This window comes from Mustelus asterias, chromosome 13 (genome assembly GCF_964213995.1).
Source record: "Mustelus asterias chromosome 13, sMusAst1.hap1.1, whole genome shotgun sequence".
NCBI lineage: Eukaryota > Metazoa > Chordata > Chondrichthyes > Carcharhiniformes > Triakidae > Mustelus > Mustelus asterias.
Window position 1 is genome coordinate 7,327,164 of NC_135813.1, and position 23,336 is coordinate 7,350,499.

The 23,336-nt window shown below is 42.3% G+C and overlaps 1 protein-coding gene across 1 annotated transcript in view; it reads left to right on the plus strand.

The window, feature by feature from the left end:
• qsox2 (quiescin Q6 sulfhydryl oxidase 2) overlaps window positions 1–23,336 on the plus strand; it is a 106,181-nt gene that overhangs the window by 36,331 nt on the left and 46,514 nt on the right. The window contains exons 5-8 of the mRNA XM_078226269.1: window positions 1,750–1,840; window positions 3,006–3,151; window positions 17,430–17,573; window positions 19,666–19,795. Of these exons, the coding sequence (XP_078082395.1) occupies window positions 1,750–1,840; window positions 3,006–3,151; window positions 17,430–17,573; window positions 19,666–19,795 (511 nt within the window). The remainder of the gene's footprint in view (window positions 1–1,749; window positions 1,841–3,005; window positions 3,152–17,429; window positions 17,574–19,665; window positions 19,796–23,336) is intronic.

The following is a 23,336-nucleotide window of genomic DNA, read 5'->3' on the forward strand; positions in this document are numbered from 1 at the left end:
CCAACCATTGGGAACATTCTTCCTGCATCTACCCTGTCTAGTCCTGTTAGAATTTTATGGGTTTCTATGAGATCCCCCCCACCTCGTTCTTCTGAACTGCAGCAAATACAATCCTAACTGACTCAATCTCTCCTCATACATCAGTCCTGTCATCCCAGGAATCAGTCTGATAAATCTTCTCAGCACTCCGTCTAAAGCAACAACTTTCTTCCTCCGGTAAGGCGACCAAAGCTGCACACACTTTTCCAGCTGTGACCTCACCAAGACCCCAAACAACTGCTCCTGTGCTCGAATCCTTTCATTATGAAGGCAAAGTTCCATTTTCGTGTAGTGTAAGAGGACATCCAGGTCTCGTTGCACATTTTCCTCTCCTAATTTATGGCCATTCAGATAGTAATCTGCCTTCTCGTTTTTGCTACCAAAGTGGATAACCTCACATTTACCCAAATTATACCGCATCTGCCAATCATTTGCCCACTCACTCAACTTATATGCAACTTTTATAACTTTTTATTTGATTGAGACATTTTACTACTTCTGTCTCACACTAAGCAGCAAATAGCCACCCTGCTCCCAGCCTTGTCTCTGGTTCTCTCAAGCCAGTTTGTGGGAGATGAAAGAGCATGTCCCTGGTAATTAACCCTCTTTTCCTCTGAGTGTACGAGTCTCTGTTTCCATAATGACACTAAGCAGATTAGAATCCTTGCCATTCTCTACACGATTCCATATAATTGACTGATCATCATGGATCTTGGGGTACTGCCTGCTGTAGTAGTTTGATGTACAGGGAAGAATGCCCCAGTCTCACTTTCCTATTACCGCTGAATCAGTTGTAAAATCAGACAGCTGTAATTGACCTTGGACTAGAGAGAGGATGAATTGTCTTGTGTTCCCACTCCAAATCTGTATCCAGCAAGCCCTGCTTGAAGCACAGTGTGTTAAGAGGGTAAAGAAAAGTTTTGGAGTTGACTCTGAGTTTAACAGGAAAATTGCCTAGCAGTACACACTATTCAGGCTCTGTACTGGGGAATAACTACTTGCGAGGTACCTGATGGCTATCAGTTCACTCAGATTCTTGCTTGGTTACAACTAAGTTCAGAAGAGGGTGTTGTAAAAATTGGAAACACTTTATGGCATGGGCAGAGTGGATAGTCAGAAGCTGGGGCATGGACAGAGTGGATAGTCAGAAGCTTTTTCCCAGGGTGGAAGAGTCAATTACTAGGGGGCATAGGTTTAAGGTGCGAGAGGGGCAAGTTTTAAAGGAGATGTGCGAGGCAGGTTTTTTTTTAACAGAGGGTGGTGGCTGCCAGAGGAGGTAGTGGAAGCGGATACGATAGTGACTTTTAAGGGGCGTCTTGACACATACATGAATAGGATGGGAATGGAGGGATATAGTCCTTGGAAGGGGAGGGGATTTTAGTTAAGTCAGGCAGCATGGTCGGCGCAGGCTCGGAGGGCCGAAGGGCCTGTTCCTGTGCTGAAATTTTCTTTGTTCTTTGTAATAAAGATCATGGGTGTGGATCCCAAATTATATTGAACTCCCACCACATTGTGCTAACAAATGGCCCTGAAAGCTAAATTCTTTAAAAAATATATAAACTTGTACTATGCAGAAGTACAGAACATCAATATAATTTTATAAATGAGGTTTTGATGCCATCTCAACTTTACATTTAAAAATGTATACTGAATGTGGTCACTGTAGATGCCTTGCAAATGTTCCTTGTGTAATGTCCTTCTTTATTTCAGCTCTATCTCTATCCTGCCTTTGTTGGGTAAACAACAGAAGCATTATACAGCTGTTATATTTGAAACAAAATTGTCCTATCTTGGTCGAGAGGTGAGTTTGTGTCCTCCCTGATACTTTATTTCCCCTTCTTTCTTCCTGCATGCCTCCATTCCCCAATCACCAATACCAAAGGGTTAATATCTTGGATCTTATTTTGATATACTTGGGTTAAAATGGTCCCCTTTAGCTGCTGATTTAAAATTGAAATGAGGATCAGTGATAGGGAAGCCGAGACTAAGCTCAAAAACAAAATTTTGGTTACACTTGTAACCAAATCAGGAAGGAACAAGTTCTTGTACAGCATTGACTAAAGCTCCGCTGTGGTTCCATCGGCGAGAAGCTGAAGCAATGTAAAGCTCATTGTAGGATTTTGAATTCAAGTTGTTTTCAGTTATACAGAGCTAAATGTTACCAGCATTTAAATTCTGCCAGTTTGGATTCTTTGGCAGTACACTCTTCCTTGTGGTAGAAGGTTGAACTCAAGCCCTACTCCAGGTGCACATATCTCGGTGGACGCTTCGAATCATAGAATCCGTACAGTGCAGATGGAGGCCTTTTGACCCATTGAGTCTGCACCAACAACAACAGGCCCTAGCTCCGTAACCCCACGTGTTCACCCTGCTAATGCCCCTTTGACTAAGGGGCAATTTAACATGGCCAATCAACCTAACCCTCACATCTTTGAGATGTTGGAGGACACCAACGCACCCAGAGGAAACCCATGCAGACATGGGAGAGCGTGCATACTCCACCCAGACAGTCACTCGAGGCCGAAATTGAACCTGGGTCCCTGGCACTGTGAGGCAGCAGTGCTAGCCACTGTGCCACCCAGTGTTCTATGCCATGTATGCCAATGGTTAGGTTGATTGGCCATGCTAAAATTGCCCCTTCGTGTCCTGAGATGGTTAGAGGGATTAGCGGGTAAATGTGTAGGGATATGGGGGTAGGGCCTGGGTGGGATTGTGGTCGGTGCAGACTCGATGGGCCAGATGGCCTCTTTCTGCACTGTAGGGTTTCTATGATTCTAATGGCTCAGTTCTTTGGATGAGATGTTAGACCCAGGCACTCTTTTTTTTTTTTCTTTTGGCGATCGATTTGAACAGTCTGTACCAATATTCATTGGCAAACAAAAAATGGGAGATTGATTAAGTGATTGTTAAGACTTTTATATATTTAAACTACTCGTGCCATAAAATAAGTTATTATTTTCTAACAGGTGATACTCGATTTGATGCAGTATGAAAATATTATTGTAAAACGAGCACTGGACACAGACAAGAAGTTAATGGAGAAACTTGGTATCCTTTCAGTGCCATCTTGCTATCTGTTCCATCCTAATGGCTCCCATGGATTAATTTACATGTAAGTGTGAAACAGTTTAAACATACAGAATCTTTCACCAGTGTTTACTGGGTGACTAATGAGGTAGTGCAGATCATTGGAAGGACAGTGCATGGTGCCACACCAGAGGAATGTGGATTTGTGCTTGAGGTTCCTCATTGAATGAATTCCTAATCTTTTCTGCATGAAATAGATGCACCGAGTTAGTTGTCAGATGATCTCGTCTTTGGAAGAAAAGGGCAATGTTGCTTTTGGTTGCACTTGCATGCCCATGAATAGTTCGAAAGGCATTGGCAAATATTGTCTGACAGACCTTGTCTTTTGTTTTGGAACATGTTTTGGGGATAGAGGTGCAAGTGTGGCATTGGTGTGCTTTTAAGAAATGTTTTTTTTAAAAACCGTGTTCTCTGCAGTTAAGCAGCTTTGGGTTTTTTCATTGTTGCCGGGCTGTCTGGTTAGAAGTCCTTTTATTGCTGCTTCAATGGTTTAAATGGGGTTTTCTCCTCAGTTACTTTCTGGGATCTTCTACAACCCTGCATTGTGAGGGGAAGTTTGATTGATAAGTCAAAGTCAGGTGGTTCCTCCCCAGAAGAATCAAAGGATTCATTTTCAGTTTTGGTTTTAGTCAGAAATTGTCCTGGCTGTCAAGTGGCAGCTAGGTTTTCTTTCACTCTGTCCCTGGGATTGAAAATTCTGCTGGCTAGCTGGAAGCAAGGTTTCTTGCCTTCCTGGAGTGAAAATTCTGCTGTTGATGGTTTGATAGTTAGTACTTAGAACCTCTCCCTCCTCTGCCCCCTCGACTAAACTCCAGCATCACATGAGCATATGTATTTTCTGTGCTAAACCTGTGGCATGGGATTTGTTTGGTGAGAACGTATTTTGCTGTTGAGGTTTATACAATATCATGGTTGTTTTATTTCTTGTTTGTAATTGGTAAAAGTTAGTTATTTTCTTTCTATACAAGTTAACTGTATTCTTAAATAAACTTTGTTTGACAAAAGCTCCCTAGTGGGTCAGTTGAATCATACCTGAAGTGAAACATCTCGTGCTTATCCTAGCCAAATTCAAAATGCAAAACCTATGATCCAGGCGGACTTCATAAAACACTTTGGCGTTTCTGACCTGAATTATAACAAAGAATATGCGTGCACCATAGGAATCCAACTTGTAATTCCTTCATCTTGAGGGTGTGAATTTGTATCCGAGCACTGCCAGTTTTTGACAATCTCTCTCGGCGACTTACTGATTTGCCCACCGTGATCTGATTAGAATGCCACACAAATCTTGTGTTTCTGTTATAAATTCCTTTTGGGATATGTTTTTGACCAATTTGTAAGCTCTGTTTGCATATCTGTTATAAGAAATTGTTATTGGAAATTGGTTTTCATTCGATGGTGGTACTGTAACATATAGTGGTTATGTTACTGGGCTAGTAATCCATGTGCCTAGCCTAATCTGAAGAAATGAATTTGTATAATACAGTGACAACTGAGGAATTTGAATAACGTTAACCGAATCTGTAATTCAAAAGTTCGTATCAGTAATGCTGACCACGAAGTTATCTGATTGTTGTAAATACCCATCTGATTCACTAATGCCCTTGTTGTGAAGGAAATCTGTCATCTTAACTGCACCTTTCGTATGACTCCAGGCCCACAGCAATGTAGATAACTCTCAACTGCCTCTGAAATGGCCTAGCAAACTATTCAACTGACAAACCCCAAAGATAAACTATTATGAAAGTGGATAGACTAACTTGAAATGAGGCATCACCTGGTGAGCTTGCAATACAGAACTACATGCATGCTATAGATAGCTAGGCAATCCAACAACCAAAAGATCAAATCAAACGATATTAGAGAATTAAGCATCAAATAGAGGGAGGCTGCTGAGTGCAAAGGAAAAAGCTTGAAGCAGTTACAAACATCTGCAACCAGAAGTGTTGAACTGATGGTTAATTTCTGCCTCCCCTTGAGATTTACAACATCGTGGGAGAAAGTCTTCAGCTGATAAGATTCACTCCACATAGTATTATGAAATAGCTGAATGTGGTGGATACAGAAAAGCCTATGGGCCCTGACAAATCCCAGCTGTGATGCTGAAGACTTATCATAGCATAGAATCCATACAGTGCAGAAGGAGGCCATTTGGCCCATTGACAACAATCCCACTCGGGGCCCAATCCCTGTAACCCCATATATTTACCCTGCTAATCCCCCGACACTAATGGACAATTTATCATGGCCAATCTACCTAACTCGCGCATCTTTGGAGTGCGGGAGGAAACCCACGCAGACACGGGGAGAATGTGCAAACTCCACACAGACAGTGATCCAAGACCAGAAGCTGAACCCAGGTCCCTGGCGCTGTGAGGCAGCATTGCTAACCACTGTGCCACCATGCTGCCCCTTATGTTCCAGAACTAGGTACACCTCTCTCCAAGCTGTTCCTGTACAGCTGTAACACTAGCATCTATCCAAGGAAATGGAAATTTGTCCAGGTGGGTCTTGTCTACAAAAAGTGGGGCAAAGTCAATCAGACCATTGCCACCCCATTAGTCTGCTCTCAGTCTTCAGCAAAGTGATGAAAGATGTCATTGACAATGTTATCAAGTAACACGTGCTCATTCATTAGTTTGATTTCTGGCAAGGCCACTCTGCTCAAGATTTCATTCTAGCCTTGGTCCAAATGTGGAGAAAAGATCAGTATTCCAGAGTTGAGGTGAGAATGGCTGTCTTTGACAACGAGGCAGCTTTTGACAGGGTGTGGCATCAAGGGGCTCTCGTAAAATTAGAAGTCAGTGGAAATCGGGAGAGTAGTGGGAGAAGAAACACTTCACCAGCTGAAGTCATAGCTAGTGCATAGGACGTAAGAAAATAGGAACAGAAGCCTGTCAAGCCTGTGCCACCATTCGGTATGATCCTGTCTTATCTCTGGCTACAACTCTACTTTCCCACCTTCTCCCATATCCCTGAGACACCAAAAGTCTGTTTTATATCAGCCTTAAATATATGAAGTGATGGCATACCTCCAACCTTCTGGGATAGAGAATTTCAAAGATTCACGACACTTTGAAGAAATTTCTCCTCGAATCTGTCCAAAATGATTTGTCTCTTGTATCCCCTTGTTCTAGATTTCCCAACCAGGGAAAGTAAAGTCTCAGCATCTATCCTGCCAAATTTCCATTCGAAGTGTTTCAATGAGATCACCCCTCGTTCTTCTAAACTCCAGAGGATATAGACCCAACTTACTCAGTTTCTTAACCTCGGACAGCCTTCTCATCTAGTGAACTTTCAATGTTCTGTTTCAAATGCAAGTGTATAATTCTTTTAAATATGGAGGCCGAAACTGCACACTGTATTCCAGGTGTACAAAGGAATGTCATATTTGTTGGAAGGCCAATCATTTCGTACCCAAAAAGATTATTGCAGGAGTTCCTCTGGACAGGAACCTAGGCCCAACTGCGATGATAGTGCATTTAATATAGAGATATCGGTTTTTTTCATGTTTCAGGGGAATGTTTAAAATGCATCAGACAGTGGCATTCCCTACAACTTGGATGCTGGGAGAACAAGATAATTACTCAGTTTAGCCTTGCAAGTGGTCATGTCAAGTAGAGTTAATGGACTTTTGTTTACCCAAGTTCCCCTGGGGGTTTCTGATTAGAGTGATTGACAGAGTCATGTAATGATGCGGTTTTTGTGCAGTCCTGGGTCTGTAGCAGAGAAAAAAAATGTTTTTGCAGAAAGCAGTTTCGTTTGCAGCTGAAGCCTGGTTGAAGTTAGATGGATTTTGCAGGCTCCTGGAACACACTCTCTCTGAAAGCTTCCATGTGTACGCTCATAGTGAGTATATGTATGGTTGCTCACTGTGTAAAGTCTCAATTATCTGTCATTAAGTGAGCAACCCTCTCTCTCTCTTTCTGTCTCCCAGGTAATTGAGTTCTCCTATTTTTGGTCTGATAGTTATCTTGTGATTTGCCTGTTTAACTATCTAATCAAATTCTCAGCAAGGTGCAGATAATGTCACATTTTAAATAGATTATCTTAAACTCTTTTATGCAGCAAGTGGTTAGGATCTGGAATGCACTGCTTGAAAGTGTTGAGGCAAACTCCATGATGGCTTTCAAAGGGGAATACGATAAGCATCTGAGGAGAGCATTTGCAGGGCTGGAGGGAAAGCCATGATGTGGAGATGCTGGAGTTGGACTGGGGTGGGCACAGTAAGATGAAGGATGAAAGATTCACCTGATGAAGGAGCAGTGCTCCAAAAGCTCGACATTCCAAATAAACCTGTTGGACTTTAACCTGGTGTTGTGAGACTCCTTACTTTAGGGAAAGAGCAGGGGAGTGAGACTAGCAGAGTTGGTCTTGCTGAGAACTGCCATGGGCACAATTAGCTGAATGGCTTCCTGTGCTGTAACCATTCAATGATTCTCAATTACAAGTGCTGGGTACGCAAAACCATCTTTCTTGATCTGGGTGAATTCTACAAGGACCTAACTGATCTTGCAACTGCTTCTAGGGCTAGTGGATCAAGGATAGAGTCTGAAAAATCAATTAGAAGTACTTGATTATTTTTAGTTGATGAATCCAATACCAAGCTCCAACATGTCGGTTTTCACAGAGGAGAAGGACATGGGTGGATGTACTGTGGGCTTGCGGTGGACTGAAAAGATTGAGTATGTGGACTTTAACAAAGAGGTTGTGCTGGAATCTTTGAATGGCATCAAGATAGATAAGTCGCCGGGTCCGGATGGGATGTACCCCAGGTTACTGTGGGAGACGAGGGAAGAGATTGCAGAGCCTCTGGTGATCTTTGCGTCGTCGATGGAGACGGGAGAGGTGCCAGAGGATTGCGGATGTGGTTCCTATTTTCAAGAAGGGGAATAGGGATAGCCCAGGAAATTCCCGACCGGTGAGTCTAACCTCAGTGGTTGGTAAGCTGATGGAGAAGATCCTGAGGGACAAGATTTATGAGCATTTAGAGATGTTTAGTATGCCCAAGAATACTCAGCATGGCTTTGTCAAAGGCAGATCGTGCCTTATGAGCCTGGTGGAGTTCTTTGAAAATGTGACTAAACACATTGACGAAGGGAAAGCGGTAGATGTGGTTTATATGGATTTTAGCAAGGCGTTCGATAAGGTCCCCCATGCAAGGCTTCTAGAAAAAGTGAGAGGGCATGGGATCCAAGGGGCTGCTGCCTTGTGGATCCAGAATTGGCTTGCCCAAAGGAGGCAGGGAGTGTGTATGGATGGGTCTTTTTCTAAATGGAGGTCGGTCACCAGTGCTGTGCCCCAGGGATCTGTTCTGGGACCCTTGCTGTTTGTCATTTTCATAAATGACCTGGATGAGGAAGCGGAGGGATGGGTTGGTAAGTTTGCCGACGACACGAAGGTTGGTGGGGTTGTGGATAGTCTGGAGGGATGTCAGAAGTTACAGAGGGACATAGATAGGATGCAAGACTGGGCGGACAAGTGGCAGATGGACTTCAACCCAGATAAATGCGTAGTGGTCCATTTTGGAAGATCAAATGGGATGAAGGAGAACAATATGAAGGGGAAGACTCTTCGTACTGTGGAGGATCAGAAGGACCTTGGGGTCCGGGTCCATAGGACTCTAAAATTGGCCCCGCAGGTGGAGGAGGTGGTTAAGAAGGCGTATGGTGTGCTGGCCTTTATCAATCGAGGGATTGAGTTTAGGAGTCCGGGGATAATGATGCAGCTATATAAGACCCTCGTCAGACCCCACTTGGAGTACTGTGCTCAGTTCTGGTCGCCTCACTATAGGAAGAATGTGGAAAAGATTGAAAGGGTGCAGAGGAGATTTACAAGGATGTTGCCTGGATTGAGTGGCATGCCTTATGAGGATAGGCTGAGGGAGCTCGGTCTTTTCTCCTTGGAGAGACGTAGGATGAGAGGAGACCTAATAGAGGTATATAAGATGTTGAGAGGCATAGATCGCATGGACTCTCAGGCTTTTTCCCAGGGTGGAAATGTCTGCTACGAGAGGACACGGGTTTTAGGTACAGGGGAAATGTTAGGGGGAAGTTTTTCACTCAGAGGGTGGTGGGCGAGTGGAATCGGCTGCCGTCAGTGGTGGTGGAGGCAAACTCAATAGAGTCTTTTAAGAGACTCCTGGATGAGTACATGGGACTTAATAGGATGGAGGGTTATAGGTAGGCCGAAAAGGTAGGGATATGTTCGGCACAACTTGTGGAGCCGAAGGGCCTGTTTTGTGCTGTAGTTTTCTATGTTTCTATGTCGAAGAACTTTTGCAGATAATGTGGAGTGCGGATAATGGAGGTTCTGCTGTTAAGTAGGTTTTTGATCTTCAACCTATTTGTGTGTGTGTTTTTGCTTTATTTTTCTTTGATTCCCTGCCGCTTGAAAAAAATGTTTGAAAGGTTAATCTAATGGGTGCAGCAGTACTTTAGCCAGCCTGCATTTCAGTCTGGAGTAATGGGCATCTGGTGGAGCTTAGACTCAGCATTGTGTTAATATATACAATCCCCTAATGGACATCCTGTGGTTTTCTTACAAAGCAGCTCTCCTTAAGCTCCATTTGCAAGAAGCTTTTAAATTCACAATCAAATTTAGGAAGCGCATTGGAAATAACGTCAAATAACTTGATTCAGATTTACATGGACAGATAAGCCAAATACCTGTTTGTTGTTTCTCTGCTTGGAGTGACTGCACCATCCTGACAAACGTCGACTCAAATTCATGTTGTTAGTGTGTACATTTCAGCAAATCTATTGGACATTTCCTTGTTTTTCATATGTATGTATTCTTGTTAATTTGCAACAAATGTTAAATAGCGTCTTGTTAAACTTTCTCAAAAATTGAAGATAAAATATAATAATCCTCAAAATTGGAAAAGGGAGCAGTATTTGCACTGTACAAGTATCCAACAAATTCATTCTTGGCACCATCACTATGTTCAGTCTTGTTGCAGAGTGAATTGTAAAGTATGCTGAATGGGAATACTTGTATGATTTTGAGCCTTATAAAGAGAGGGACGTACACAGTTTTCATGATTGTTCCCACTCAGATGGTTTATTATTTCTGGGGGGGGAAGAAACATTTTCTTTGAGAGAATTTGGTGTCGCACTTGCTTTGATTCTATAAGGCAAACATAATCCTGCAAGTTTAAGATGTGAATTATGGTATTTATATTCCTTGCTTGATAACTTCTGTTGTTATGTAAACCGCAAAGCAAATGTGACACAGTGGTTAGCACTGCAGCCTCACAGTGCCAGGGACCCAGGTTCAATTACGACCCCGGGTGGCTCTCTTTGTGGCGTTTACACGTTCTCCCCGTGTCTGCGTGGGTTTCCTCCGGGTGCTTCAGTTTACTCCCACATTCCAAAGGTGTGTAGATTGTGTGGATTAGCCATGCTAAATGTGTAGGGTTACAGGGATAGGATGGGATGGTGGTCCTGGGTAAGATATTCTATCAGAGCCGGTGCAGACTCGATGGGCTGAATGGCTGCCTCCTGCACTGTAGGAATTCTATGATTTTTAGTCAAACAAAGCCAATGTGAATAAATATTTCACTTTTTGTGTGCTTGGAGGGGATCTGATTGGTGTTGCACATTTTATGTATCATTGAGGATGGAGTGGCTTGTATTTTATGCATAAGGCTTCATAATTAAATTTGGCTCACTCATTTGCTTTGGCATGTGGCTCTTCACATCAAAAGGTTGTACATCCTTGCATGATACTGTTTGAGTATGTTCTGTTTTATCGTAATTGTATTTCTAAAAACTTGTGGCATCTCTAGGTGATGCTCCCAGTAAGGTGCCAGTTAGCTCTTGATTGTGGGAAGTTTTGTTCTGTATCTTCGTATTGATCCATATCCGGGTCAAAATGCCCAAATTAATTCCCACTTGTTGTCAGAATAACTATAATCCATTGTCATGTTTATTGGTTTGGAGAAAAAGAGTGAAGACAGCTTTAATTTGGTCCTTGCCGTGCCACTCATTTTCCTTGCTCCTTATTCTATAAAATATTTAAAGTAAATAATCAGATGCACTAAAGATGGTGAACAGCAGCAAACCAAGTACGACACAAAAGCAGTATGCCACCAATATCTATTGAACTGCCAGCAGAGGAAAGTGCTGCTCTATTCTGTTGGAAACCTATTACAATCTTGACAACTGTAATAGGATCCTGCACTTTTGTTCCTGTAACCTGCAGATGTGTAACTGTGGGGATGGGTCTCTCATAATTCCAGAAAGGAATATACAGTTGAACACATTTAGTAGGAGAGTTTGTGTGTAAGATTGCTCCACCATCTGTTCATTGCTTCTTACACAGTAATATCTTGTTACTTATTGTTTATCCTGGCAGCAGTTCACATCCAAAGTTGGTAATTGAAACCTTATTTATAACTGGTTTTAATTTGGTGCTTTGCATTATCAATATAACTAATCGCGTAACTTTTTTCCCTCAAACTAAAAATCCAAGTAATGTTGAATGGATTAATGCATGCACGCACACAGCTACGTTGTGGCACTTGCGCTTGTCCAGAAGGTGTGCAGGATTGACAAAGGCAAAAGTAATGGTTGGAATTCTTCCAACCAGCCTGTGGCTGGTTTGGTGCCAGGCAGATGCAGTGAAGTTGGCAGGAGCTAACAAGTCAGAAACCCACCGACATAATATCCCGTTGCAACTCTCCTAATGGCAGGTTGCTTTTCCCGCTGGCAGATGGCACAAACGCAATTTGCCTTAATTTGCATCTCATGCATGCTCATTAAAAAGAACAACCTGCCAGCATTCCATCAGGCCTTTGAATCTTGCATCACGCCAGCAGGAATTTACACCATTGTCAAACCCAATTGCTAATGAGTGGCGTGTGCAAGGCGGTCCTCAGTTCGCCAGAGACTGCAAGCTGAGTGGAGCAGTTTTCTGTCATAGTGATGCGCTGCACCTGATATGCTGTTCACCACTCTGCCAGGGCAGGTTGGTTCTGGCCTCCGTCTCCCATGCCAAACTGATTTTCATGGACAGTACCACTTGTCATTGAGTCCGATCAGTACTGCAGCTGGGGTTGGGGAGTACAGGGGTTTCCTTGCCCACTGGTGCTACACAGCAGTGTTTATCTGGACAAGACTGTGCAACGGAACTCGTGCTGCCACCATAACAAAAGTCCAAAGTTCAACCAGGGATAGGGTGTGAGGTGGGTCTTGGTCGGGGGCGGGAGGTGGTGACTGGACAAAGACAAGGGGGGAAATGTGAAAGGAGGGCTCTACAAGAGGACAACCAGGGTGAGGGCTTGCAATGGCATGCAGAGGGGCAAGTAAGTGGATGAACCACTTCCTCTTGGGGCTATAGTAGCCTCTTCCTCTGGGTTGTTGACATCATGCATAATCTGGTGAAGACAGGAGAGAGTAATAAGAATGTGCTGGACTGGTGTTTAAGCTCGTGCTGGGACCTTTGAGCCTGTCAACTGAGGGTGGGCAGACAAACCAGCTGCCGGCTCACCAGGTAAGTTGAAGATCATGCTTGCCCAGACTAATTAACTTTCAAGTGCATAATCTGGCATGTGATCAGGTGTGGGTTGTCTTCATTGGAACAGAGAAGACTGAGGGGCGACCTGATTGAGGTGCTCAAGATTATCAGGGGTATGGACAGGGTGGATAGGGAGCAGCTGTTCCTCTTCATTGAAGGGTCAGTTACGAGGTGACACAAGTTAAAAGTGAAAGGTTTAGGGGGGAGATTTGAGGAAAAACCTTTTTACTCAGCGAGTGGTGACAGTCTGGAATGCACTGTCTGGGAGGGTGTTGGAGGCATCACATCCTTAAAAGGTACCTGGATGAGTACTTGGCACGCCATAACATTCAAGGCTATGGGCCAAGTGCTGGCAAGTGGGATTAGATGGGCAGGTCAGAATGTTTCATGCTTTGGTGCAGACTCGATAGATCGAAGGGCCTCTTCTGCACTGTAGTATTCTGTGATCCTGCTATTCTGGTCAGAGACAAGTACCACTGGAGCCACCCACCATTGCAAGAATTCTACCCAATGAGTTACAATTTAAATAAAAGCAAATTACTGCAGATGCTGGAATCTGAAACGAAAAGAGAAAATGCTGGAAAATCTTAGCAAGTCTGGCAGCATCTGTGAGGAGAGAAAAGAGCTGGCGTTTCGAGTCCAGATGACCCTTTGTCAAAGCTGAGTTGCAATTTATACTTTTAGACACAACTTGCAGTGAAGTTGCAGACTGCAGTACATTTGAATTAAAACAACTGCACTTTTGAAATTCTAAAATGTGAAAACTCTCATTCCTGCAAATACAAGTCTTTATGCGTTTTTAATCTTGTGTTTCACCTGCAGAATTATGCAGGAAGTTGTTATGGAAGTCAAAGCCTGAGCCTGCTACTTGGATGAAATGGCTCTTGAGGATGTGTTAAAGACCACCCGGGCATAACCATTTTCTAAAATCTTACCTTCCCTCAAAGCAAATCTCAAACTGCAGAAACCTTCGCATCTGGGATTGGGTGTTTTAAATTTGCTACTTGGAGTGTGTCCAGGAAAGCACTTTTAAGCTAGGACAGTAACTCGAGGTACTTTTTGCACACACATCACATTGGTGTCTGACTCTGTTTTTCCTTGAAACAGTTTTCCTGTCTAAAACAGTGACTGATGTGCTACTGTTTATAAAATTACTTTAGGTGGGTAGGAAAAGATAATTCTTTATGGCCCCTGTTTGTATACAAGAAAATTCATGAGCGAGAAAAAAATCCATAAATTTATAGATCCCACCATTGAAGTACTACATACATGTTTGGATTTGAATACAGTGCTAATCAAGAAATGGCTTCAGCATCTTAACAATTCATTTGTGATTTAGCCTTTTTTCTGGTGTCTTGCCAGGATTTATTTGGAAGGAATTGCACCCAGCCAGATGAAAGAAATGAATTCGCTTTTTTCTTCCGAAATAGCTCCAGCTAATAACCATCCCTGCTGTGTTGAATAATTTTAATTTTGATGCTTGGCAAAATTAAGTCTTGAGTGGTGGCACGTTCAAGTGCGTTGACCTTTTTAATTCTGGCATATTTGAAATTAGACAATGTTAGATTTTCTGTGCATCTTGATCCACCTCCCTGCTATACGATATGCACTGTCTAGATAATTTTGAAACTAAATGGATGTACATTCTTTTAATTAAAAAACATGAGGCACAAAAATGCTGCTTACCCTTTGAAGCAGTTCCTGCTTTCAGTTTGTGAGATTCATTGTTTGCCCCAAGTAAAATTGCATATTTCCATCCTCGAATTGAGAATAAACTAATCCTTCCCAAAGTGCAGTCTCAAGTACCATGCAGTGTAATTTGTAACATTATTAGAACTAGGAACTGGAGAATTTATTATATTGCATTTTCTATTCTGGCAGGTTATATTGGCTCTGAACTCCTATGTATGCATTCATGCATAATCCCAATAACTCAATGACAGTGTGAAAACATTTTAAGCGCTGAAAAGCCTTTTGTGATCTTTATATAGTAGTGAATTAGTCCTCTTGTGTTGGGATTGCATGAGTTCTGATGCAATGACACTATAACTAATGGTGTTGTAAAAATAAATTTGTGTTTTACTCTGCTGAATGAACAGAAATGCGATGGTTAGTGCAATAAAGTCAGTTTCTGGTGCTTTTAACCTTTACCCTACTGGATAAGCAGGCGTCAGTCATCCTGCTGGCATAACAACACTTAACCCTGGCTATTGTAACTTTTGCAACGCCGCATAAGGCAGCTTGTGGTGCATTCATAAAATAAGTGCTGACTGTTGCTTTAAGGATTAATGCTACAGAATCACTGAGTTTAATGGAACATGCAAACTAACATTTGTTGCCTATTTCAGGTTAATAAAAGCACATTATCTCGCATGACTCCTGTGGACTGTATCTGTCCGGCACCAGCTTATTGTTATAATTCATGAGCGTTTTTAAAGAAACTGAAATGTGTTGGTAATCCATTTTTTGTTGATGATGTTTTCTTGACCTATATTTTTTGGAGCAAATTGAGAGTGCTGCATTGGAAGCAACTTAAGGTTGTTAATCTGATCTTAAAATAACCTGATTTAATGTATTCTGGTGATCATGGAATATTGCAGCATATATCAACATTTTTCTCCTCGTGAACCATTTCACACTCTTGCAGACTTCATATTTTTGCAAGGAGCCATCTAATTTGCTTGGAACATTTTTTGCTTCAACAGTGTATGGCAAGTTTCATTCTCTGCATGAAGACTTGTTTCTAGTAGTGACCATTCATTTTCTGATTGATTTGTCCCCTTCATTTCCATCTTGGTAATCAATGGAAATGGCCGTAGTTACCTTTCAACCTCTCTCAATCTTGAAGACATCAGTCTGCTCACTCTTGCACCCTCTTTCATCCCAGAGAAAGTAGCCCTTGTTCCCTCAACCCTCAAACCCTCAACCCTGGTGATGGGTTCCTGGTGACTTAACAGAAAATATATTGCCACTTCCATCCTCGGTGGAAGTGCATCCCGTATTCTTGAGAACAATAGGTCTGTTCCTTCTGATATTGCACCTCTGATTTTTTTTCCCACATTAAACAGCCTGAGAGCTGTCCTTTTAAACACCAAAGCTTGGAACAACACACTGCCTAATGAATTGGCACATACCACACTTCCCTCAATTTCCGTCATACCAATGCAGTTTCCTGATCATGTCCCATCTCACTCGCATCATAACTTCAGTTTGTTTCCGCTTCAATACAAAATGTTGTTTAATGACTCATTGATCTCTATCTGCTCATTGTTAACTTGCTAACATCTGCAGGAATTAAGTACAAATGCTGTAACCAAGCTTTTGAACAGATTAACTCTTTCTTACACTGGAATGCACCATTTGAAACTCTGCACAATGCTCCAACTGCAGTCTTAACCATGAGGACTTCAGCTTTACTGTTGATTAAGAATGGCAGTGACTGGCTCTGATCCACGCTGAAGAAAAGTGCAGATTAATTGCAGTGAAAGTGAACATTCCAAAGCTCTAATTGACTGGCCTGTTATCTCCAAGACTGATTTAAATCGGTGTTGGTTGCAAGGATCCTTTTTCACTAAATCAGTTTGAGGATCATCCACTGATTTCCAATGAGATTGAACCAATTTAACGTTGCAGAGATCAAAACCATCCCAAGTAGAGCCACCGAAAGCTCTCTATTATTGCCTCTGATTCTTTTCCTTTATGATTGTTTGCTTAGAATTCACCTGATGGGGTGTATCCTGAATATTCTGTTGGACCCTGAGCTAAGTTTCAAGTCCCATGCTTTATCCATGACCAAGTTTCCTATTTCCTTCTCCATGATGTGGATTATCTCTGCCCTTGACTCTTCCCGCACCCCCCCCCCGACCCACCCACCCCCCCCACCCCACCCCCCCCATTGCTACTGAAAGCCCAGCCTTAATTTTCTTTATTATTTCTTAATCTTGAATTTCACCCCACGTGAACTGCAACTCATCCCATTCTCATCCTACTCTTCACTGTCACTCCTACCACTACTGACTGCCCTCCCCAACATTGGGAACTCGGTATTCTTTCTTGTACTTGCAAATCACTCCACAACCTACCTTTGCCTGTAGGCCGGCCCTTGCTTTTCTGAATCAGGCTGCCTTTGCATTGCCTCCACCCCCTCCCAATCCACATTCAGAGGCACAGTCTCAAGTTGACCTGTAATGATTTTGATAATGCTGTCAATGAGCTCCATCATTTTAAATATCTTGTCTTCCAAAGCCCCCCATCATTGGAAGTGATTTATCTTGCAGAAATTATTTTCTGACATCAACCAATTTTCTATATTGCCTTTTACTGGGCAGGTATCTAAGTGTGCAGTTGGATTCTTAGCCATCTGCATGCACATGAAACCCTAGTGATTGGAAAAACGTCCAGTAGATATTAACACCCATTTCTATTTCTTACAGAAGGGCCATATGGACTTTAAATGTTAACGTTGTTTCACTCCACAGACGCTGCCAGACCTGCTGAGTAAATCCAGCATTTTCTGTTTTGATTTCTTGTATGCTGACCTCTATTAATGCAAGTTATAGATGCGGGCAACTCAAAAGTCCCTATTTAGATGCATGTATTTTATTGGGTTTCAAACAGGCACCATTTTCCAATTCATCTGATGCTTGAGTATTGTAATAAAATGTATTCAATTTGAGAAAATCTTAAGGCTTGTAAAGCATTATGGATTTACATTACTTAAGAGCTGTATATGCAAACTATATGATTTGGTTACTCCACATAATTTCTCTTGCTTTCTACAACAGGGAGAAGCCTCTACGATCATTCTTTTCTTCCTATTTAAAGTCACTGTCAGGAGTAACCAAGAGACTGTCTTCCCAAAACACTGTACCTATGAGGCAGAAGGAAGAGATAACCAATCTTGTCAAGCCATGGAAGGATTTTGATCGGCAAGTCTTTCTTTCCAAAACTTGATGCCTTTTAGAAGCAGATAATCAGCTTGTGAATTTTTTGGGAAAGCAAAATACTGCAGATACTAGAAATCAGAAATAAAAATTTCTCCACAGGCGTTGCCTAACCTGTGGAGCATTTTATTTTATTTGTGACCCTTTGGAATTCTCCTCCATCCAGAGATTACGGATACTCAGTTAAATATATTAAGAACTGAGACCAGTTGATTTTTGAACGCCAAAGGAATTGAGGTATAAGTAGAATTGATGTAAATGATTAGCTATAATTGTATTCAACAGCGAAGCAGCTTGAGGGGCCATGCGGCCTATTCCATTCCTATTTTACATCCCTGTGTTACTCATTGTAACCTTTTGACCTGCTTTTTTGGAATGCCAATATTTCACAGCATGGCATGTTGGTATCATCCTCTTGCTCACTTGACAGTGGAGCCAGCCGCAAGTCTACTATTGATTGTTGAGAGCAGTCATGGAGCATCCTGGTGCTACCAGATGTCATAGTAAAGAAGGAACTTACACTTGTCCTCTCCTCTGGGGCAGCTATTGCTTTCTCAATTTGTCTTTGGTTAACAAAAGGCTTCTGCCGCAACTTTGATGGTATCCATTCTTTCACCGAGGTTATTGAGCAGAGAAACGGGTAAATCCAATGTTAATGTAAACCAGGACGAAAGAATGTGTTCTGTTCTTGCTCCTCTCCTACCTTATCACATTTAAAAGACAATATTCTGGCAGTGGAAAAATACTGTTTTTACATTTGTAAGTATAATGTGTGTCTGTGTATATGTAACAGACATATCTAACACTATACACATATTCTAATACTCTACACATACAGCTTTTTGCACTACTAATGAACTGTGGTCAATGTAGACAATGCTTTGTGAAGAAATTTTTTTTTTGAAGGTGTCTTGTGTCCCTTGGATCTGATTTTGAAGCCAGAAACTTAAGCACCTAAAAGTAGCAATTGCCTTTTGTGAGGAAACCAACAAAAATGCTGTGCCATTTAATTTTATTTTTAAGGAGGCCAAGGAATCTTATCCTGAGATGCATCATCTTTGACCCTTTTCTTTGGATCGTACAATTATAGCAGTAGCTTTCTATTCCAACCAACCTGCTTCCCAAAACTCTTGCCCTGACTATTTTGTGGCAGGACACCGCCACAACCTGTAAAATGCGTTGCAGTCAAATAAGATATACCAGTGTGGCAGTGCAGCTCTCTGCTGGCAAGGCAGGGTAGTGCAATTTCATGTGCTAAATTAAAGCAGCCAATACTGGGACATACTTGGTTCTGTTGAAGCACTGTGAATGTAATTTATATTTGGGCTAAAAAAAGAATGTGAGTAATTGACCCTAGTTTTGGGGAAAAAAATTGTCCTTCCGTTTGTTATATGTAGGTGAATTATGATGACCTCTTTGGACAGGAAAACGGAAACTGCTTTTACCAACACATGCCAGTGATTAAAATAGTGATAATAAAGGCCATTGAAAGACAAATTTATTGCTAATTTTATACTGCCCACAAAGTTGGTTTTCTCCAGGTTAGTTTGTATTGTAATTCTCAATGATTCTTTGGTTATTGCTGGGTAGACTTTTAATTCTCTAACAGTCGTGTAGCTGTTTTTGTTGTGCACCATTTTAAAATATTTTCCTTTACAACATAGCTTGGAAAAGCTAAGATTTGTGTTTTTTTGGTCCCTTTACCCTGCTTCTCAGATGAGGTTTATGCGATATCTATAATTCACAAAGCATCAGATCACTGTTGCTAAAGAAATCTTTAATTTTTCGTGGGAGAGGTGTAGGTATGAAATATCCTAATTTGTAAATTGGCAACTTGATGCTGCAGAAGACTTATATTTCACTCTTTTTGTCGTGATAACTAATCTGTCACAGTAATTTCGACATTATTTTTTCTTCGATATTTTAAATTAAGCAAAGCTTTAGCCCTCCTTGACACAAGGGGCAAAAAATAACTTCTGTTCCCAGCCATGCTATAATAAAGAGAAATGTGTAAGCTTAACAAATAATAGGCAGTTGTTTGAAATGTGCTTGTTTCTAAGACTCCCTTTGTTTTCAGGAGTAAAGTGTATATGGCTGACCTGGAGTCCGGTTTGCACTACTTGCTACGAGTGGAACTTGCTAGTCACAAGATATTGGAAGGGCCAGAACTGACTACCCTGAAGGATTTTGTTACAGTCCTCTCTAAGGTGCGTTTTTGACTGTTGGTAATCATTTAGTTTTAAAGAGACTATTTAACCTAAAAAGAAAATTATATTCCTTTTAAGCCACGATTGACTCCTCTTGGAAATGGCGCGGAACGGTGTGATTTTCAAATAAAGAACATATAACGTTTTTCATGACCCAGGACTTGTCAAAGTACTTCGTGTAGTCGCTGTTGTAGGAAGCACAGCTGTCAAACTAAGCACAAGATCCTACAAACGGCAGTGTGTTCCATCAGATTTTTTAATATATTTGGATTGAAGATCAAACAATGTAACAAACCCTCAAGGATTGGTACAGTACAGCGTAATCATTTCTCCACATACGCATATAGAAAGAGACAGGAGAGTGCCAATGCAATTGGTTCAGATTATTCATTACAAATGGCACCTCCAAAGACACCAACAATGAAAGGATGTTTTAGAGATTGGGGGGATAACAAGATAAAGAAATGAGTACATGCCCTCGCTGACAGGATACCAGAGATAAAGCCGTAACTTGGACAAAAGGTTATAGGAGTAAGTCAGACAATGTGGAGCCCAACTTCTTGCAGAATCCAAAGCAAAATGCTTGCTTACGCTCCACAGACAACAGGATTTTTTATTTTCCACCAGAGAAGCATTAGCCCCAAGAAGAGCCATCTTATTGAGGATAAAGTTAAACGGAGTATCTCAGGAGAACTGCCGACACAGCTGCCCGCAAGGAGGCACATCAAACAGGGTCCTTCAAACATTGTTCAAGGTGCCCCCTGCCATTTGGTAAAAGTGGGTCACTGTAAAAAAAAAAAGTTTGAAAAACAGTGGCTTCAAGTAAAGCATGTGGTGTGGTATTGTAGGCTCCGTCTCCTCCGCTTCATCGAAGGAGCACGTCAAGGGATGCGTTCCATTTAAACAGTTGTATTCCCTGCACATTCCAGGATTTTCCAAGTAGTTACTGCCATGGCGTGTTCAATCGAGAAGGACATAGGCATAGAAAAGGCTGGACAGCCAAAGATTCTCATGCCATGCTTAGGTGGGCACCAAAGCATGCTTCCCCATTAGCTACACCAGGAGTGCCATTGATACAAAACAATGTATTTTCCCAGGGCACGTGCTCTGTCTGCACATCTGCAGGAATCGGTCAGATTCTTTGACCCCAAAATATCGACAAAACAGAAAAATAACTACACCATACCAGTCGTTCTAAGGGGGTTTTCCTCACCAGCGGTGAGGACTTGGGCTATACCCACAACCCCAAACCACCCACCCACCTCCCTGCAATGGCACTACTCATATTAGCCATGATAAAAGTCAAGGAAACCATGTAGTATGTGCCACCATTATAAATGCAAGGATTATAAGAAGAAGAAGAAACAGGTAAGTATCTCAACCGTAGTGCCATACAACCTGGCCAGCACACTCCTCATCAAGCTCTTGAAGGATATTAAACTATCCGGATTCAATTTTGACACAGGACCAGAAGCAATGCAGATAGGTCCCCTGTGTCACCCCTGACACAACAAGGATATCGTAGGATCAAATCTCTGACTTAAACCTGGAGCAATTAAAGGAGCGCACTGAGGGATGGATGTCCCTAGATTTCGAGGCTAACGGACAAAATTCATCTCGGGGCTTGTATACCGGATCACTCCTGTCAACATGATAATTAACATCTCAAAATCGGAAAAGGAGTGTAACAACAAGGGGTAAAGTCCAGGATTAGCGATGAACTGCAGATTATGACTTCAAATTATTGCCATCCACGGAGCTTGGAGAGGCCAAAGCTTTAGTAGGATTGTCAAGCAGCCTTAAGGATTCATCAACTACCACTCCCAGGATAAAGCAGGGCAATCTGCATTCAGATAGCTTTCAGACGCTTTCCAGCCTCATCGAAACATCTGCGACCGGTGTTATGGAAACGCATAATCGCCAGCTAGGATTCGACTTGCCTCTTCAAAATTAATACGTCCAGTTTTTCTGTTGAGATTAAGAAAACATGGTAGCCGGTTCTCAAAAAATATAGCTCGGAGTTGGCCTACAGCTCCTTCTGGAAAGCCGGTGACACGAACACTCCTCCAGATCGATCAGGATATCTGACCTATCATTTAGCTGATTTTCCAAGGAGTGAAAGTGGGCCTTGCCTGAGGAAGCTGCATTTTTAATAATAATTCTTTCCTCCACTTCATCTAGCAGCTTATCGGTACTCTGCAGTTCAGCAATATGAGCACTGAAATTCTGTGCCAAAACGCCAGGCTTGTCGTCGATACCATTAATCATGTTGTAGCTATTCTTGCCCTGTCCAAAAGATTTTGTTGGAATAGATTTGCTTTTGGTGTTGCATCAGAATAGCTGGTGGATGATTTCGGGCAGACTTGCATAATATGTGGGCTCAATTATCTGTGGTCAGCATGTTATATAGATATGGATTTAGGTGAGATGTTGGAAGTGCACAAGTGGTAGGAATGTGAAAATGCAAGAACTCCACTGGTTGGCTGCTGAAGTGGAGAAAGTTGCACAAGGGAGGAATGTCCAACATTTTTCTGCAAATGCCAGTGTGCTGGTACCATTCAGTGGGCAATGCTCCATGCAGCATTCTCCCAGTCTTCTGTTTCAAATGCCTCCGATTCCCATACTATACTAATAGGCTGACCACAGAATGACTGATTCATAGGGCATCATTGGTGCTGGGCTGAAATAAATGATGTGGAGATGCCGGCGTTGGACTGGGGTAAGCACAGTAAGAAGTCTCACAACACCAGGTTAAAGTCCAACAGGTTTATTTGGTAGCAAATACTATAAGCTTTCGGAGCAATGCTCCTTCGTCAGATGGAGTGGTCTCTGTTCTCAAACAGGGCACAGACACATCCTTCTGGTAGTGTTGCGACCAGAATTGTATACAATATTCTAAAAGAGGCCTAACTACGGCTGCAGCATGACCTGCCAATTTTTATACTCAGTGCTCCGACTGATGGAGGGCCTTCTTGACTATCTTCTCCAACTGCGTTTGCCACTTTCCCTGTGTCTGTGCCCTGTTTGAGAACAGAGACCACTCCATCTGACGAAGGAGCATTGCTCCGAAAGCTTATGGTATTTAGAACATAGAACATAGAAAGTCACAGCACAAACAGGCCCTTCGGCCCACAAGTTGCGCCGATCACATCCCCACCTCTAGGCCTATCTATAGCCCTCAATCCCATTAAATCCCATGTACTCATCCAGAAGTCTCTTAAAAGACCCCAACGAGTTTGCCTCCACCACCACCGACGTCAGCCGATTCCACTCACCCACCACCCTCTGAGTGAAAAACTTACCCCTGACATCCCCCCTGTACCTACCCCCCAGCACCTTAAACCTGTGTCCTCTCGTAGCAACCATTTCAGCCCTTGGAAATAGCCTCTGAGAGTCCACCCTATCCAGACCCCTCAACATCTTGTAAACCTCTATCAGGTCACCTCTCATCCTTCGTCTCTCCAGGGAGAAGAGACCAAGCTCCCTCAACCTATCCTCATAAGGCATGCCCCCCAATCCAGGCAACATCCTTGTAAATCTC